At 50.2% G+C, this 14525-nt stretch overlaps 6 protein-coding genes across 6 annotated transcripts; 3 read left to right on the top strand and 3 right to left on the bottom strand.

Annotated features, from left to right (window-relative positions):
• Positions 1 to 746: 746 nt before the first annotated feature.
• PV05_12039 (uncharacterized protein) lies at positions 747 to 2724 on the top strand (the record flags this gene model as incomplete). The annotated part of the gene is made up of 6 exons (XM_013455582.1): positions 747 to 824; positions 879 to 1406; positions 1454 to 1497; positions 1547 to 2126; positions 2195 to 2367; positions 2455 to 2724. 6 exons carry the CDS (start codon positions 747 to 749, stop codon positions 2609 to 2611), a joined length of 1560 nt encoding a protein of 519 aa, XP_013311036.1. The 3' UTR covers positions 2612 to 2724.
• Positions 2725 to 3116: 392 nt separating this feature from the next.
• Positions 3117 to 5012, bottom strand: PV05_12038 (uncharacterized protein; the record flags this gene model as incomplete). Its single annotated transcript, XM_013455581.1, has 4 exons — positions 3117 to 3377; positions 3433 to 4123; positions 4176 to 4716; positions 4765 to 5012. The coding sequence occupies 4 exons, from the start codon at positions 5010 to 5012 to the stop codon at positions 3217 to 3219; spliced, it is 1641 nt and encodes a 546-aa protein (XP_013311035.1). The 3' UTR covers positions 3117 to 3216.
• Positions 5013 to 6125: 1113 nt separating this feature from the next.
• Positions 6126 to 7471, top strand: PV05_12037 (uncharacterized protein; the record flags this gene model as incomplete). Its single annotated transcript, XM_013455580.1, has 5 exons — positions 6126 to 6252; positions 6306 to 6504; positions 6576 to 6672; positions 6737 to 6980; positions 7116 to 7471. 5 exons carry the CDS (start codon positions 6126 to 6128, stop codon positions 7382 to 7384), a joined length of 936 nt encoding a protein of 311 aa, XP_013311034.1. The 3' UTR covers positions 7385 to 7471.
• PV05_12036 (uncharacterized protein) lies at positions 6714 to 9330 on the bottom strand. The gene is made up of 4 exons (XM_013455579.1): positions 8884 to 9330; positions 7913 to 8836; positions 7478 to 7860; positions 6714 to 7420 (listed from the first exon to the last, which is right to left on the bottom strand). The coding sequence occupies exons 1-4, from the start codon at positions 9279 to 9281 to the stop codon at positions 7392 to 7394; spliced, it is 1734 nt and encodes a 577-aa protein (XP_013311033.1). The 5' UTR covers positions 9282 to 9330; the 3' UTR covers positions 6714 to 7391.
• Positions 9331 to 10026: 696 nt separating this feature from the next.
• PV05_12035 (uncharacterized protein) lies at positions 10027 to 12733 on the top strand (the record flags this gene model as incomplete). The annotated part of the gene is made up of 5 exons (XM_013455578.1): positions 10027 to 10057; positions 10213 to 10747; positions 10795 to 11691; positions 11745 to 12133; positions 12200 to 12733. The coding sequence occupies 5 exons, from the start codon at positions 10027 to 10029 to the stop codon at positions 12256 to 12258; spliced, it is 1911 nt and encodes a 636-aa protein (XP_013311032.1). The 3' UTR covers positions 12259 to 12733.
• Positions 12250 to 14389, bottom strand: PV05_12034 (homogentisate 1,2-dioxygenase). Its single transcript, XM_013455577.1, has 2 exons — positions 12838 to 14389; positions 12250 to 12781 (listed from the first exon to the last, which is right to left on the bottom strand). Exons 1-2 carry the CDS (start codon positions 14266 to 14268, stop codon positions 12701 to 12703), a joined length of 1512 nt encoding a protein of 503 aa, XP_013311031.1. The 5' UTR covers positions 14269 to 14389; the 3' UTR covers positions 12250 to 12700.
• Between the last annotated feature and the right edge of the window lie 136 nt (positions 14390 to 14525).

Genomic DNA, 14525 nt, shown 5'->3' with positions numbered 1-14525 from the left:
GGGACAGGATAGACGATGCTCGGGTATATGACAATGGCTGCAGAATAGTCATATATTGTTGTCAAGTTTGCTCGAAAGGTTTGAAATATACTGACTTACGTAGCGCTAGCCAGGAAACTCAGATGATTGCGTCGATATCATCAGCACAGGGTTTATTGTGGTCGTAGTCGTGCACTGAATAGCATCTCAAGTACCCTGTGTCTCGTGGAGTTGCAGGTCATTTGGCCTATATACTCAATCTCTTCTTGCTCATATCCCTCTCCCCAGGAACAAAAGGACGTGGCAACACTGATGCTGCAGACCTTTCCCCGAAAAACACCAGCCAAATCTCACATGGCGTCGCCGGGGCGAATAAAACACCTTCTGCCACAAGCCTATAAAGATCGTTAAGGCAGGACACACGTACTACCCAGGTCATCTCCAGACCATGTGAATGCCGAAGTGGATCTTTCTGCTCGGCATTAGAAAGCCTGGTGAGCCTGAAACTCCTTCGACCGGGAGTCTCCAACCAGCACTTGTTCTGCTTGGGGTTTGGTGGGGTGGCAGTTCTTCCGCGACCAAGTGGTTGGGATAATGCCGGCATTCTGTAATACCGACCAAAGCCGAGGCCTCAACATCAAGCCTAATTACTAAGATTGGTCTTCAAGTGGCTAGCATATTTCTGCTGGAGTAGATTGTTTTCTTCTCTGGATCCCGATCATACTGTTTACTCAGACACAAAATTTAATATCTGTTTGCTCAAAAAGATGGCTCTAAGTAGCCTGGTCAACGTCAACTGGGGGGATGTGCCATTGCAGACTGCATTGTTTGCACTATTGATATTGGTGAGCTTGTCACGATACCTCGTACAGTACACATCATACTGACAATTTCATGAGGCTCTGGGATATCCGGCACTGGTCATTACTTACAACCTCTGCTTTCACCCTCTTCGCAAGGTTCCTGGCCCAAAGCTGTGGGCAGCAACACTCTTGCCCGCCTACTACAATCGTATCCGCGGCACTGCAATCTTTAGGATCAAGGAGCTCCATGACCAGTATGGGCCCGTTGTCCGCGTGGCACCAGAAGAACTCAGTTTTATCGATGCCCAAGCATGGAGAGATATTTATGGATACAACACCACCAAGACTGTTGCTTTTGAGCGAGATGAGTTGCAGGCCGGTCCCGAGGAAGCTGGAACGCCAGGTCTGCTCCGATCCAAGGGTGAGCAGCACAATCGGCTAAGACGAACTCTGAACCACGCTTTCTCCGACAAAGCTCTGAAGCAGCAGGAACCACTCATCAAGAAGTATACTGAAATGCTCATCTCTGTGTTGAACAGGCGAGCAGGGTTACAGCAGAGCAACCCTGACCACCACGATGCCCGGATCAACATGGTTGAGATGTATCACTTCACAACGTTCGATGTATGTCTTTCTCCATGCTTTGATCTCCCTTCCTGACGAAGATCTAGACCATGGCGGATTTGAGCTTTGGACAGCCTTTGGGACTTTTGAAGTAAGAATAGTGGCCCTTCTACTCGTCTATTTACTGATCTGTTCGTCAGGGAGGAGAGATACAGTCCATGGGTGGCATTTCTTCTTTCACACATAAAGTCTGTAGCTTACATGCACGCGATTGCCAGATGGCCACTTCTGGCACAAAGTGTCAAGTACCTGATCCCCAAGAAGGTCAAAGAGGGGCGCCAGGAATTTTTCGGATACTGCGTTGCCAAAGTCGACGAACGCATGGCAACGCAAACAGAAAGACCAGATTTCTGGACTTTTCTTGTCAAGAATCAGGCCGAGAAGGGCATCACTCGGCAAGAGATGTATGCGGTCGCCAGTGACTTCATGGTGGCAGGCACTGAGACCACTTCAACACTATTATCTGGCGCCACCTGGTATCTCTGCAAAAATCCGGATAAGATGAAAAAGCTGTGCGATGAAATCCGAAGTTTTGGGAGTGCCGATGAACTCACTTTGCAGTCACTGCAGAATACAGTCTATCTCTCTGCTGTTCTCCAGGAGGCTCTCCGTGTATACCCAGCAGTGCCCGCTGGTGGCATGCGACTTGTACCCAAGGAAGGGTACACGATTTGCGGAAACTTCTATCCTGGATATTCAGGCCCTTTCGCCTCTGGTCGGGTAAGCTGATCTTTTCATTGCACCCCCATATGGCTCGAAGAGGCTGACAGTCTTTCTCATGATTATAGGTGACATGCTCGGTCATGCCTTATGTGGCAAACCACTCAGCTTATAACTTTCACAACCCAGACGAATTTGTTCCAGAGCGTTTCCTCCCTGGCTCACCAGCTGAGTACCGGGATGACAAGAGGGCTGCCTTGAAGCCCTTCGGACACGGCCCACGAGTTTGCATTGGTGAAAAGTATGTATCCACCCTTCCATTTCAAGCCCTCCTTTTCCAGTTGGGTTTCAAATCGAGTGATGAGGTATCAATTTGCTGATTTTGCAGTCTTGCATGGCACAATGCCCGCCTTATCCTAGCCTCGGTCCTCTACCATTTTGATATCAGTCTTTCCGATGAGAAGGACGTATGGGTTGATCAGCCCATTATGGAGCTTTGGATGAAGAAACCACTTCTGGTGAAATTAACCCCGGTACAGCGGTAGATGGTACTGCGGAACAGTTTGAACAGTCTACGAACTGCAGGCTTTTTGTGCTTATCACATATTGGTTTTGGAGCTGCAACGTCTGACAAAATCGTAGTGTGCCGCGAGTTTTACATAGAAGACGCATTCCAAAAAGCTCAAATCGGAATTGGAGTTTAGCATCATGAGCTTGGTCTTCCGTCTCTACAACTATGGGTTTTCTTATTTCTCCCTACGTTGTCACGAGATCTGCCAGTCTTGCTCCTCGGGCGAGTATACTAGTAGCAGGCTTCTTGACCTGCGTTAAGTTACGGTGATTTCTGGCAGTTGAAATCAGGGGGTGCTACTTGTACACCTGAGCCTCCTAGGGAAGAGCCCATGGTCAGACGCCGTCGGCCATAACATCATTTGTATGGACTTTGTGGTATAACCAAGTTTACGACGATCCATTTGTTTGATGCATGATAGCGATGATGAATAGGATTTCAAGTACCATTTTAGTTGTAGATAGTTAATGCAGGTAGCCGGGAATACTTTCGTTATTCGACTCTTGATCAGTCACTTGCCCCTAGCTCGATGGCCTAGTTAATGCTCGCGAGGCGGTTCGGGTCGACAATGTCTAGACTCTAAAATTTGCCGAGAACGCTGTGTGAGTGCCACCACGCCCTGAGTTTCTTGCCATAGATATAAATGGGGATAGTAGTCAGGCATAGACCCAGCTCAATTGCCCCCATGGTATCCATGGACTTAGCAGGTCCCCAGCTAGCCACCCAGTCGTTAACAAAATCTAGAACACAATCAGTATTTTGGCCGTGACGATTGTAGGGAAAGTCTCCACTCACAAGAGAAGCTAAAGAACAAGAAGTTCTTGACGGTCATGGCCATGATGAATGTCTCGATGCTGATATTGCGAAAACCATCGACAAGGTAGGTACTGATGCTGTTGATCGAGAACTGGACGGAGCCGAAAACAATTCCGAAAATGACGGATATGGCAACGGGACTCTTGTTTTGCTCAGCCATATTGCCGAACAGGAAGTAGCCGAGGGCCGATAACAATGGCGTCCCTACACTGAGCCACAGGCGAAATTCCGGCTCATATACACCTCCGTTGCGTTTGCTGGCCCATCTTGCCGCGGGGTCGGATACAAAGCCGCACAAGAGGCAGCCAAGGAAGCCTCCAATCATTGGTCCGGCAAGCATGTAGCCCAGCTGGGCGGTATTCAGAGAATAGGGTGGGACGCCAAATATTTGAGCGATCGTATAGGCGAGCCCCAAGATAAAAACTTGCGTCAGAGCAAGAAAGAGTACAGCCCAGAGAACAACCGGGTTGATCAGAATGATCAGGGGTTTAAGGATCATCCAGAGAAGCGATTCTTTGTCGTAGGTGCCGGAGTAGAACCTCAACCTCTTGAGGTAGGAGTCGCGAGCCTTAGCTTGACTATCATTCGTGGTGGTTCCTTCGAGATCGCCGGCGGTCGGCTTCTCTTCGTGGCTGGCCTCGGTCTTCATAATCTCAATGACGTCGATGTTCTGTAGTCACCGGGTTAGATAGGTTTCTAACACAATTGGCCGTAAAACTCACGTTGTCTGAAGACGTATCGGTGTCAAATAGCGCATCTCGATTGTACGCCGTTTCCCATCCGAAAAGAATAATGAGTACCCACCCTAGACCCATGAAGGCACACAAGATCCAGAAGACATATCTCCAGCCAAGGTCCATCGTGACCTTGCCGGCCACAATGGATGGCAAATGAGAAATGCCGACGTTTGCAACAACGAATATTGCCATGCGACTGCCTCTTTGATGGACATGGTACATGTCACCAATGACAGCGAACGTCACGCTCTCGTACATGGCAACACCGACTCCTTGTAGCACACGAGCACCGACCAGTGAGCCGTATGAATTAGCGGCTCCTGCCCAGAGGCATCCGGCAAAGCAAAGCGTAGCCGAAATGACGAAGCCTGGACGCTTGCCGAATTTTCGGGACAGCGCAGATACGAAGACGGCCACAGCGCCGACAGCGCAAAGCTGGTATCCTGTGAGGAGCGATACCTGCTCAAACGTGATGTCGAACTCTGCAATGAGGACTAGGGCAAGAGACGCAAGCACCGGGCCAATTCTGGCACTGGTTAGCTAATACTGCCTTGGGTGAGTGGGACTGTCATACCCTCCGATAACAAGTAGACTGAGGTAACAATAGAGTACCAGAATCAGGTCGCGTTGCCATAGGGGCCAATTCAATGGGTCGTTGGGATCATTCGATGGCTGAGGCACCAAAATGATATTGGCCTCCTTGCCGGTGCCCTTTTTGACGTGAGAATGTTGATGGGCGATATCAGAATCCTCCAGCAACACCGTCCCAGGGACATGGTGGCCAGATGAATCGGGTTTGACGTCGATAATACCCAAAGGCATGGTGAAGGAAGTGACTTGAGTTATTCGAAAACCCAGAGGATCAGATGTTAAGATGGAAAATTGCGGAGGTCTATCCCGGCCTTCTTATAATGTCTGTGCTGGGCGCACGACCTGCCAGAATTTTATTCTTCGGCAAGGATCCGGGGATTCGAGGTTCCGGGGTTAAAAGGGGTGACAATTGTTCACTCCCCCACAGTACCTCTCGGCAATTGATGCAGCATTATTAACCCCGGATCACTAACTAACATACACGGGGATGCCCCTCTCTCATATTCCAGCGTAGACTACTCCTCCTAGTCCAGCATCTGCCTGTACGATCGTCCGGCAGCTCCTTTCGTTAATCTCCATGTCCAACATGCTCGGAGGAATTGTCCCTTTAATCGTCCAACCGCTTATGGGTTAAGTCAGTAAGGCTGTTTTCGCTCCCAGCTGATTGGCACATTGAGTCCATTGGAAACTTACCAATCCGGTACACCAAGACTGCCATACTCCTGCCCGTCACGTCAATCAGAGGCACCTCAGCTCAGCAACCATCTGAGGGAAGGGGCGGAATACCAGATTCAAGACCACTGGAGAACCGCTTCAAGGAACTAAATCACGATCAGCAAGTAATCTCTCGCTGGCCACAGGCGCAGGCCTTTAAACACCAACCCATCACTCCTATATTAGTATTGCTCCAGATGTAGTCTTGGACAGGTGTCCTCCATAACCTTAAGAGGATCGTGACAAGTTCTGAGGCAGCGGTGCCTACCTTAAGCGCGTGAAGTTTACATAAACATCCTGTTTTGAAGAAGTGGTACCTGAATCCATTGGTTGATCAATGTCTCATGTTTGTTTCCATGGCTCTGTGGCCGAAGAATTTCGGATATACTGTTCTATCATTGTTCTGCATGCGGGCAAACAGTCTTACTGGTCAAAAGGCGCATTCCCTGAAATGGGGGCTGCAGTGCTTTCCCGGGGTTTCAAGCATACTGTATATGAGTGGTGGTAATCAAATGGGAGAAATTGCCGGGTCAAGCCCAGCGGACTGGAGAGCCTCTTAAGATCGGGAATCGCCGTTGGTATTGGTAGCTCTACCATTTTTAGCGGTTGAACCGAGATTGAGAGCCCACCATGGATCCAGATGAGTTTGGTATTTCAGCAATTCCTCTACACCACAGCCCTTATGGTCCACTGGTCCCCGAAAAACTTCTAGGGAAGAACAAAGGAAAAGTCGCCGTAGTTACGGGGGCCGCACAAGGTACGAAACTACAGGAATAAGAACCTCGGACACATTACTGACATACTTCCTAGGCATTGGGAAATGCATTGCGGAGGCCCTTGCCAGTTCTGGAGCGAATGTTGCAATCGTGGATTTGAAAGACGCTTCCGAGACAAAGACAGCTTGCGAATCATTCAACGTCAAATCGGTCTTCTACAGCTGTGATGTCACGCTTGTCGACCATATGAGAAGGGTGTTGGGAGAGATCGAGAAGGACTTGGGAGTTATTGAGTAAGTGTCACGAATGATATCTCTCGATCAAGCCCTCGCCGTTATGAGATTCTGAGCGTTCATCCATTCAGCATTCTCGTGAACAACGCGGGTATGGTCCGGGGTCGGCCAGTATGTATGGACACCTTTGAGGGGTATTGGAGATGTTTTGAGGTCAATTATAAGAGTGTGAGATACATGTGTTTTGCGCAACGCTTTTGTCACGAACTATACAGCTGACTGTCATGGGTAGGTAATGAACACCATCTTTGCAGTGCTGCCAGGCATGCGTGAACGCAGGTCCGGGACCATCATAAACATATCTTCTCGGGCCGGAACCCTGGACTGTCCGCTCGCACTGGGCTATACGGATAGTAAGACTGCCATCATACGTGCTACAGCATCCATCCAAGAAGAGTTGGAAATGGATGGTCTTGGAGAGACAATCCAGATGTTCTCTATACACCCTGGAGGCGTTCCAAGTGTGCTAGGATCATGTAAGTAGAGACACATACACACACACACACTCTCTCTCTCCCTCCCTTCCCATCTCCTCTCCCTCTCTCCCTCTGCGTCGTAAGATGCGGGAGCCCGTCATTGGGAATTGAAAGGAGGCTTACTATCTTCATCAGCATCATTTCCAGCCGACGTCGCCGAGCGATACCCCGCAGCCGCACAGATGATGAAAGAGTTTCACAAATATCTGAAGACTGAACCAAGTCTGTGCGGAATGACTTGTGCTTATCTGGCCACTGGTCAAGCAAAAGAGTTGAGAGGGATGTATTTTGATGTAAGACAAGACATTGAGCGGGTTGCGTCAAGAGGAAGGAGCGCTCTGCAGAAAGGTCGCTTGTACACGTTGAAGGTTGACTTCATAGAGGACTATGCCAATGAGATATAAAAGCGTCTCAGCCCTCGAGAGATGCACGGAATGCTCCTGGGTCGTGTCAACCAACGAGTGTGGATAGGTATGGGTAACGCAGACAGTACTCACGGAATATGATATCTCCAATCTCCCAATATCGCGCGAACTCGGCTAGAATGAGCTCCAGAATTCTCCCTTGCGAATTGAGTGTTCGTCTTGAGCTCGTAGACCCATTCGAATAGCATGCCAGGCGTACGTGCATGAACGCCGGCCCGATAAGCATAGAGACCGTTAATGGGGAAAAATACGGGATGAATTCAGAAGCCGATGACCAGGATTGAAGCGCCTGTTGAACACCAGCTATACATGTACTGTGACCGTCCATTCTGGCAAGCTCCATGGCATCTGTCATCGCGTTGACATTTGCTACTCGCGCGACATCGCAAACAGAGTTGGTAAACAGCTGTTCAGAAGAGTTTGGCTCTTTCAGTAGAGAGATGACCAGCCCAGTCCTAAGAAGGTACATTAATGCACGAAATGGAGGCAGAGGGTCTATAGACGTACGATTCTAGCATCAATTGGCTCAATAGCAGCCAATTCTTTCGGGCATAATTAGAGTCGTCGAAAACCGGGTCCTTGATGCTGTCGCCAAACTCATTCTGAAACACGGCGGAAAAAGATGAGCGGGCTCTTTCGAGGACTTCGATGTCGTTTCGACGGATTTTCGCTCGTTGCCCAAGTTCATAGACGTGTGTCGTGATATGAGTGCTGACCAAGAACCACGCCCGTTCATTTCTGTTTTCTAAATTCACCAAGTTCTTCCAGCAGACCGAGATATCCGGGTGTATTGGAGCAGATGGGGCAGGCACTCCGGTAAACCATGCTTCATCTGAGACCGGGAGCAACACGTGAATTCTTGAACGGTCGATAGTAGAAGGATAACATAGAGTAGCGGAGAGAAACGTATCAAGCTCCCAGACTAACCACCAGGCCCGGCGTTGTTCCTCTTTGGTGACCCAGACCTCTTCTGGGAGGAGTTCAGCTGACTGACTTTGACCATGGCCCGACGTATTTTCATCGGTTCCCATGTCCAGTTCATGCAATCCCAATCTGTACGCAATTTGGAAGCATTTGTCAGCCAGGAGCTCCGTGTCTTGCTTTGGGTTGCAGGTAAGGTGATAGTATGCAAACAAGATACATCCTTGAAGCCACTCTAGTGTGAACATTTGAGACTCTGCATATTCATGGGCTTCATCAAGTACGCATTGTGCCATGAGAGCGTAGGGTGCGCCTCGTTCCTTTTCCGGCTGGCTTTCGAAGTATGGATCTAACGAGTAGCGAGCCGAGAATGACATTGTCGAATATAATAGGAACGCAGATGCTGCGTTCATGTCATTATATCCTTGTCCTGAAACATACTGCTGATAGAACCTAGGACGATGCAGCAATGGCAAGTATGGCTGTACTCTTTCGAAGTAAATGTCCACCCTACCAGAATTTAGTACAAAGAGATGAATGGGGCATATCAAACTTACAAGCTACTCACCAAGGCCGCCGGAGCATCTATCGAATAATGCCTTGTTCGGCTTTCAGCAGGCGCCGATTCCAGTGACGGTTGAGAAGTTCGGAAAGTGTCGAAATGGCTTGTGGGATAAGGTATGCCAATGGGATCCAGGCCTGAGCTCAAACCAGATTCAGAATTGGGCCGACCAGAGCCGCTATTTTGGGGCCGATACTCTGGAGCAGATGTTGGTAGCAAGTCGAGTATATTCCATTCAGCAGCGAGGAAGTGTTCGTTGTGATCGCCGTTGAAAGTCTGAAAATCGTGAACAAGATCAAACATTGTTGAGTCAGCTTCATCAAAGCCTAAGCCAGGCTCCAGCGGGGCAAAGCTGCCGAGTGGCAAGTCTTCAGCCGCGCTTGCTTGTGGCATGGTCTGAAAAACGAGGGCGCCTCGCCAGAAGGTCTGCGGCACATGGGAGTATGCAAAGAAAGAGGGTCAATGTTTTCGGGAGAAGAAATGGCTTTGAATCCGTCAAGTTGAGCTCCAAGACAGAGCCATCTGCGCTCGGGGTATCCTCCAAGTTTAGGTCCAATCGTTGCGCCAGCGTGGTCAACGGCCCTGTGACCAGCTCAAGCTTGTGCGGAAAAAAAGGGCCGAGACCTCAGCAGCTGACCGTGAGTGGTTGGCCAGGAGTTGGGAAACACAAGCAGAGTTTGTGCACGTCCCTCTAGGCGCTCGCTTCTGGGCCCCGTCCTCAAATATCTTCAATGAGAGTGGTGTGGATTTGCGCCCTTCGCTGAGCTAGCAAGAGAAAGAGGAAAGAACACCCACATCCCGTGGTTGGATGGAGGGTGCACGCGTAGTTAGGGGACGCGGAGCATCCCTCTAAATCCCCCTGCGAGTGGGGGTGGGGCGAAGGGGCAAGACCTATTACGCTCCAGCACGGAGAGTGAAAAAGTGAAGGGATGGAACAGGGCAAGCCGGGATTACGGAGAACCATAAAACTGTCGCTCGGCCATTGTACTCTTATTCTCTTTCCCTTGCCCGTCATTCTCGGCATCACAAAAAGATTGCGCCAATTGTCCTCCTCCTACTGCGTTTCTTGTGTCCAAACCAGCGGGCTCCTGACAATTCCGGGCATACTATCAAGGGGAGCTTGCCTTCATTTCTCGCTATGGATCCTCCACTCAAAACCAACCGGGCATGTGAGTTGTGCAAGAGGTAAAGTGCTGCATCTTCTCCCTGTAATTGCTCGGGACTAATTGAGCCCGTAGGAAGAAGACCAGATGTAGACACCCACGCCACACCTTATCTGGTGGCCTGCTTTCGCGCACTTGACATGCTGACTGATGAGCCATAGGTGATGGCGAAAGACCACAATGTCAAATTTGCATCCGCAATAACGAGAATTGTGTCTATCCTGTGCGGAAAGCCCGGGCTCATTACAAGCGGCGAAGGAAAGATGGCGAAAGCCAACCGGCGCAGGATCACGTGCAGGAAGACGTGTTGACCACAGGTGAAGCTGCATTGAGTTCTACGGGACAAGCACTCTCGCCGCAAGAAGAACGGGAGCCAGCTTCGCTCAACCAGCGTCCCGTCGCTGCGACAGTGGTAGACAGCCTCACCGATGGCCACGATGTGGAGAACACGCTCGTCTTCTCCGGCGGGGACCATAACCTGCAGTTCGACTGTATTGACCATGATATGTCCAGTTTCTTGACCGAAGCCTTTCCGGATGTGTGGAATCCGGATGAAGGCCTTACATTTGACCTGGGTCAACCGAGTCTGATGAATGGTCCACTGGAGCCAGCTACTGATAGCAATCACAGCGATCAGACCCCCAAGAACACTCGCGGCATAAACATCGAGGTACCTACAGCGGTGGTTGATGAGCTGCAAGTCTGACCCCTCAAACCAAGTTGCCTGACCTAACAATGCTCAGAATCGATTTGTATTTCGAGAGAGTGCAGAGCTTTTTGCCCCTTTTCCATCGGACGACGTTTTACGATACTTATGTCAACCTCCCTCCTCACGAGAAATACGTGAATTTAGAGCGGGACTCTGCTTATGTACTATACACGATGATGTCCCTGTCTGCTCGGTATTCTTCCTTGCCGTATCTTGAAAGCGCACACGCCAGAGACCACGGTATCCCATTTGCGCGGCAAGCCCGAGCACTCTTCGGCAGTGCGACACTCGCCGATCCCGCGGCACTGACCCTAAGGTTGCTCCAAGGTACAATTCTATTCGCGTATTACAACCAATCGTCAAATCTATCCTGGGGAACTGACATCCTGATTGGGGTTTGTGTACGGTATGCATATAAACTCGGCTTGCACGCGCTCGACGAAGACTACCTGAACAGCTCTGAGCAATCGCCGATACACCTACGCACAGAGCAGTGGATATTGAGAGAAGAAAAGCGGCGAGCGTGGTGGTCTGTCTGGGAGCTTGACACGTTCGACGCCATCATCTGCCGGCGGCCTTTTGCGATTGCCAGGCATCGCATTCACGTCCTGTTACCCGTGTCTGACGCTGCATGGTTCTCGGGATCACAGATTGCGTCGCCCATGTTTGATCCAGACATCTCGCGGTGCTGGAAATGCCTGGAAGATTCTCCTAACCAAGACGAGAGGGCTTGGTTTCTTGTCAGTAACTACATCATGGCGTACATGCACGAACAAGGCCAAAAGGCGCCCTCGCCTAAACCGAATATCGAGGAGATGAGGACTATTCTTGCGTGCTTTGTGCTCCTTGCTGATGAGAAACTACGCCGCCCGGTCGACTACAGCGTTGAAACGAGCAACTGGAGGATTTTGATGAAACTGATGACAATTTCGTATGACATCTACCCAGAGCTAGCCAGAACAAGCATCCATTGACTTCTCATAGGAGCACCCTCATTCTCGGCCTATTGGAAGGAAATACCCTCTCCACGCCTGTGTTTACAGGGTCAAATCGTATGTCCTCTACGCTGCTGCAAGGATCTATAGCTCGAGGCCACTCTAGCACGAGCGGAAGTCTCGACAAATTCCGTGAATTGATGGCACAATTCTTTTGGACTTTACGGTCCTGGCATCCGGAGCACATCGCATATGCCCCTCCAACTATGGCTTGTCTTATCCTGGGGCCTGGAAATATGTCCCTTAGAATGGCGATACGGTCGCGGAAGCCAACCGATACCCATTCAACTGGAGCTCAATCGTCCCTGGAAGAAGATCTTTTGACGCTTATACTCACCCACTTTGCGCGGTATTGGAATATTGGGCATCACATTTTGAGTAAGTGGTGACGTCCATCATTTTTCTCTGCTCAATAATTGACCCGTGGGCGTTTTGCCTTGCCAGAGTTTGTGCGAAATTATTATGCGAAACATTCTGGCGTCGACCAAGAGAGGCAAGCATGAAAATGCTTCTGAACTCAGTTGCCCAAGGAAAAGCTCCGAATATGAAAGCAACCCCATAAAACAGCTTCGTACCCACGCGGTTTTGCGGATCTAAGACGATCGTTGCTCGGCCTTGGTATTGATAATGCTATTTTCACTGGGCTGGGCTGAATGGAGCAATCCCTCGAGAACAGGACGCCAGCATGAGCAAGAAGCTGAGAGGTGCTGCTGAATCATCACGTCTTCCCGTTTCCTGTCACGAGGTGGCAATTGGGCTCGAGGCCAACAACTGGGCAAAATCCTGCTTTCCCAGCCCCAACTTGACCGAATTCATATGGGTGATATCCTCAAGCTGACTGAGACCTATATGACGTGGTAACTCCAATCCAGACTCTTCTGGCACCTTGTGGGACAGCAGATGAACGCTTTGTTGCACTTTCAAAGATCGCTAGTAATTCTCCCTTTATTTCTTTTGCTGTACCGGTGACAACTTCCCAATGGCACGAAGGTATTTTTGTGCCTCCTCGTTCTCCCCAAAACGATCCTATAAGTTCAGTGATCAGTCAAAGGTCATCTTGCCAGAAGTTCGGGACAGCTTACCGGGATAACATCCCAAGCATCGGCAGAGATATCCTCGGCCGCCAACACGCCGGAGTCCTTCATTGCCCAGTCAGTGAAGAGTAAGCTCCGGCAGCTCTCTAGCATGATGACGAGGCTACCGAGGAATATCTTCCGGGGCTCTAGCTTGGCATCCATGGCGGCGATGGTCTTCTCGTCGATACTACCATGTGGTGTGAATCCTGACTCGTAGCTCGCACCTCCCGGCACGAAGACTTCCGAGCGGCCACCTCCTGAGGGTCCGTATATCTTTGCCAAAAATTCGGATGCGCAGTTTCGGTGGAAGTAAGGCGGCCTGAAGGTGTTCTCTGCCACATCCCAGCGAGGGCCGAACACCAGAAAATCGGCAAGTGGTGCATTCTCATCTCGAGATTTCGCCGTGAGCACAGTATTGATGGATGGATCGGTATGATCCACGGATGCGGTATTCTGTGCGACGAACTTGGTCATGTCGTACTTGTAGGGAATGTAGTTCCCGTGCCAAGCGACCACGTCGAAGGGTGTATGAGGCTGGAGAGCGGCGTAATACTTGTGCAGCTGCTTGGTCACAATTGTCCATTCGCCAGTCGAACTGGTGTCGATGTCCGCTGTGGGGAACAAAAAGTCGCGCGAGTTCCCAAGGCCATATCCTCCTAGAGGACCGAGCTCGGGGAGCTCCCACTTCGTGCCCCATGTTTCGACAACGTATCCCCGGGCGCCGTTGGGTGAGTATTTCTCGACGATGTTGACTTGAAAGCGGAGACCGCGTTGAATGACGCAAAGCTCGGACGGCTGAAGATATATATGTCCGAATTCGGTCATGATATCGAGATGTCCCTCTTGTGCAACAAGCAAAAAGTCCCCATCTATATTCATGAAAGCTTTGTTGGGCATGCTATTGTTGATGGCAAAGATATGATAAGCGATGCCCTCGCGAAGATGTGGATGCCCACTTCCGCCGAGTGTGTGCAGTCCTTGGGTAAAATCAACTGCCCCAGCGGACTTTGGTGGGATTTCAAAGGCGGTCCACGACACCTGAGATGGTATCGTATGAAGTTCTTCGTTCTTCGGCAGGAACGAAGCTGTAAGGGTCGGGTTGTCCTCCGCTCTCGAGTACGAGTGATGAACAGCAGCCGGGCGACGTCTGTAAAGGAAATTCCTCATTGTATTGGCGCGGTTTGCAGCGAAAGACGAGCCTGTGATTTGCTCGGCGTACAAGCCGTAGGGGCATTTCTGAGGTGAGTTCTGCCCAATTGGTAGAGCACCGGGGACAAGCTCCGATTGATGCTCATTGCCAAAGCCACAAAGATACTCGTATGGGTCTTCTGGTCTTGTGGCTTTCTTTGAGCCTGCATCAGTCCAGTGGAAGATAGGTTGACGGAAGGAAGGAGTGGTCGCATCATGGGTTGCCGTATGACCATTTGTCGATGCCATTTCGATGTTCTTCCAGTGCAAGTCCAGGCCTGGGTTGTTTTCAAATGGCACAGAAGATGGAACTCAAGTCGTAGAGATAACCTACTCGGCTTTATGAGACGTTGTGTTGTCCAACGGGGAAGGGATGAACTGCCGGGAGCCTAGGTAAGACATTGTCCGGCGCCATATTTCCGAAAATGTGCACGCACCATAAGAGGGAATTATCCGTAATTCCGCAAGTAACCATGCTTCTCACAAGGCCTCGAGTAAAAGTCTTA

Source organism: Exophiala xenobiotica, assembly GCF_000835505.1.
Source record: "Exophiala xenobiotica strain CBS 118157 unplaced genomic scaffold supercont1.7, whole genome shotgun sequence".
Lineage (NCBI taxonomy): Eukaryota > Fungi > Ascomycota > Eurotiomycetes > Chaetothyriales > Herpotrichiellaceae > Exophiala > Exophiala xenobiotica.
The sequence above is the reverse complement of the archived record's forward strand: the minus strand, read 5'-3'. Positions and strand labels throughout refer to the sequence as shown.

Bases quoted from the DNA above. Each gene is read 5' to 3' on its own strand.
- PV05_12036 (XM_013455579.1), bottom strand. From the start codon at position 9,281: ATGCCACAAGCAAGCGCGGCTGAAGACTTGCCACTCGGCAGCTTTGCC. The intron at 8,837-8,883 runs GTAAGTTTGATA...AAATTCTGGTAG, and splicing joins GCGGCCTTGGTGAGTAGCTT to GGTGGACATTTACTTCGAAA. The intron at 7,421-7,477 runs GTGAGTACTGTC...GACACGACCCAG, and splicing joins GATTGGAGATATCATATTCC to GAGCATTCCGTGCATCTCTC.
- PV05_12034 (XM_013455577.1), bottom strand. From the start codon at position 14,268: ATGGCATCGACAAATGGTCATACGGCAACCCATGATGCGACCACTCCT. The intron at 12,782-12,837 runs GTAAGCTGTCCC...CTGAACTTATAG, and splicing joins ATGCTTGGGATGTTATCCCG to GATCGTTTTGGGGAGAACGA.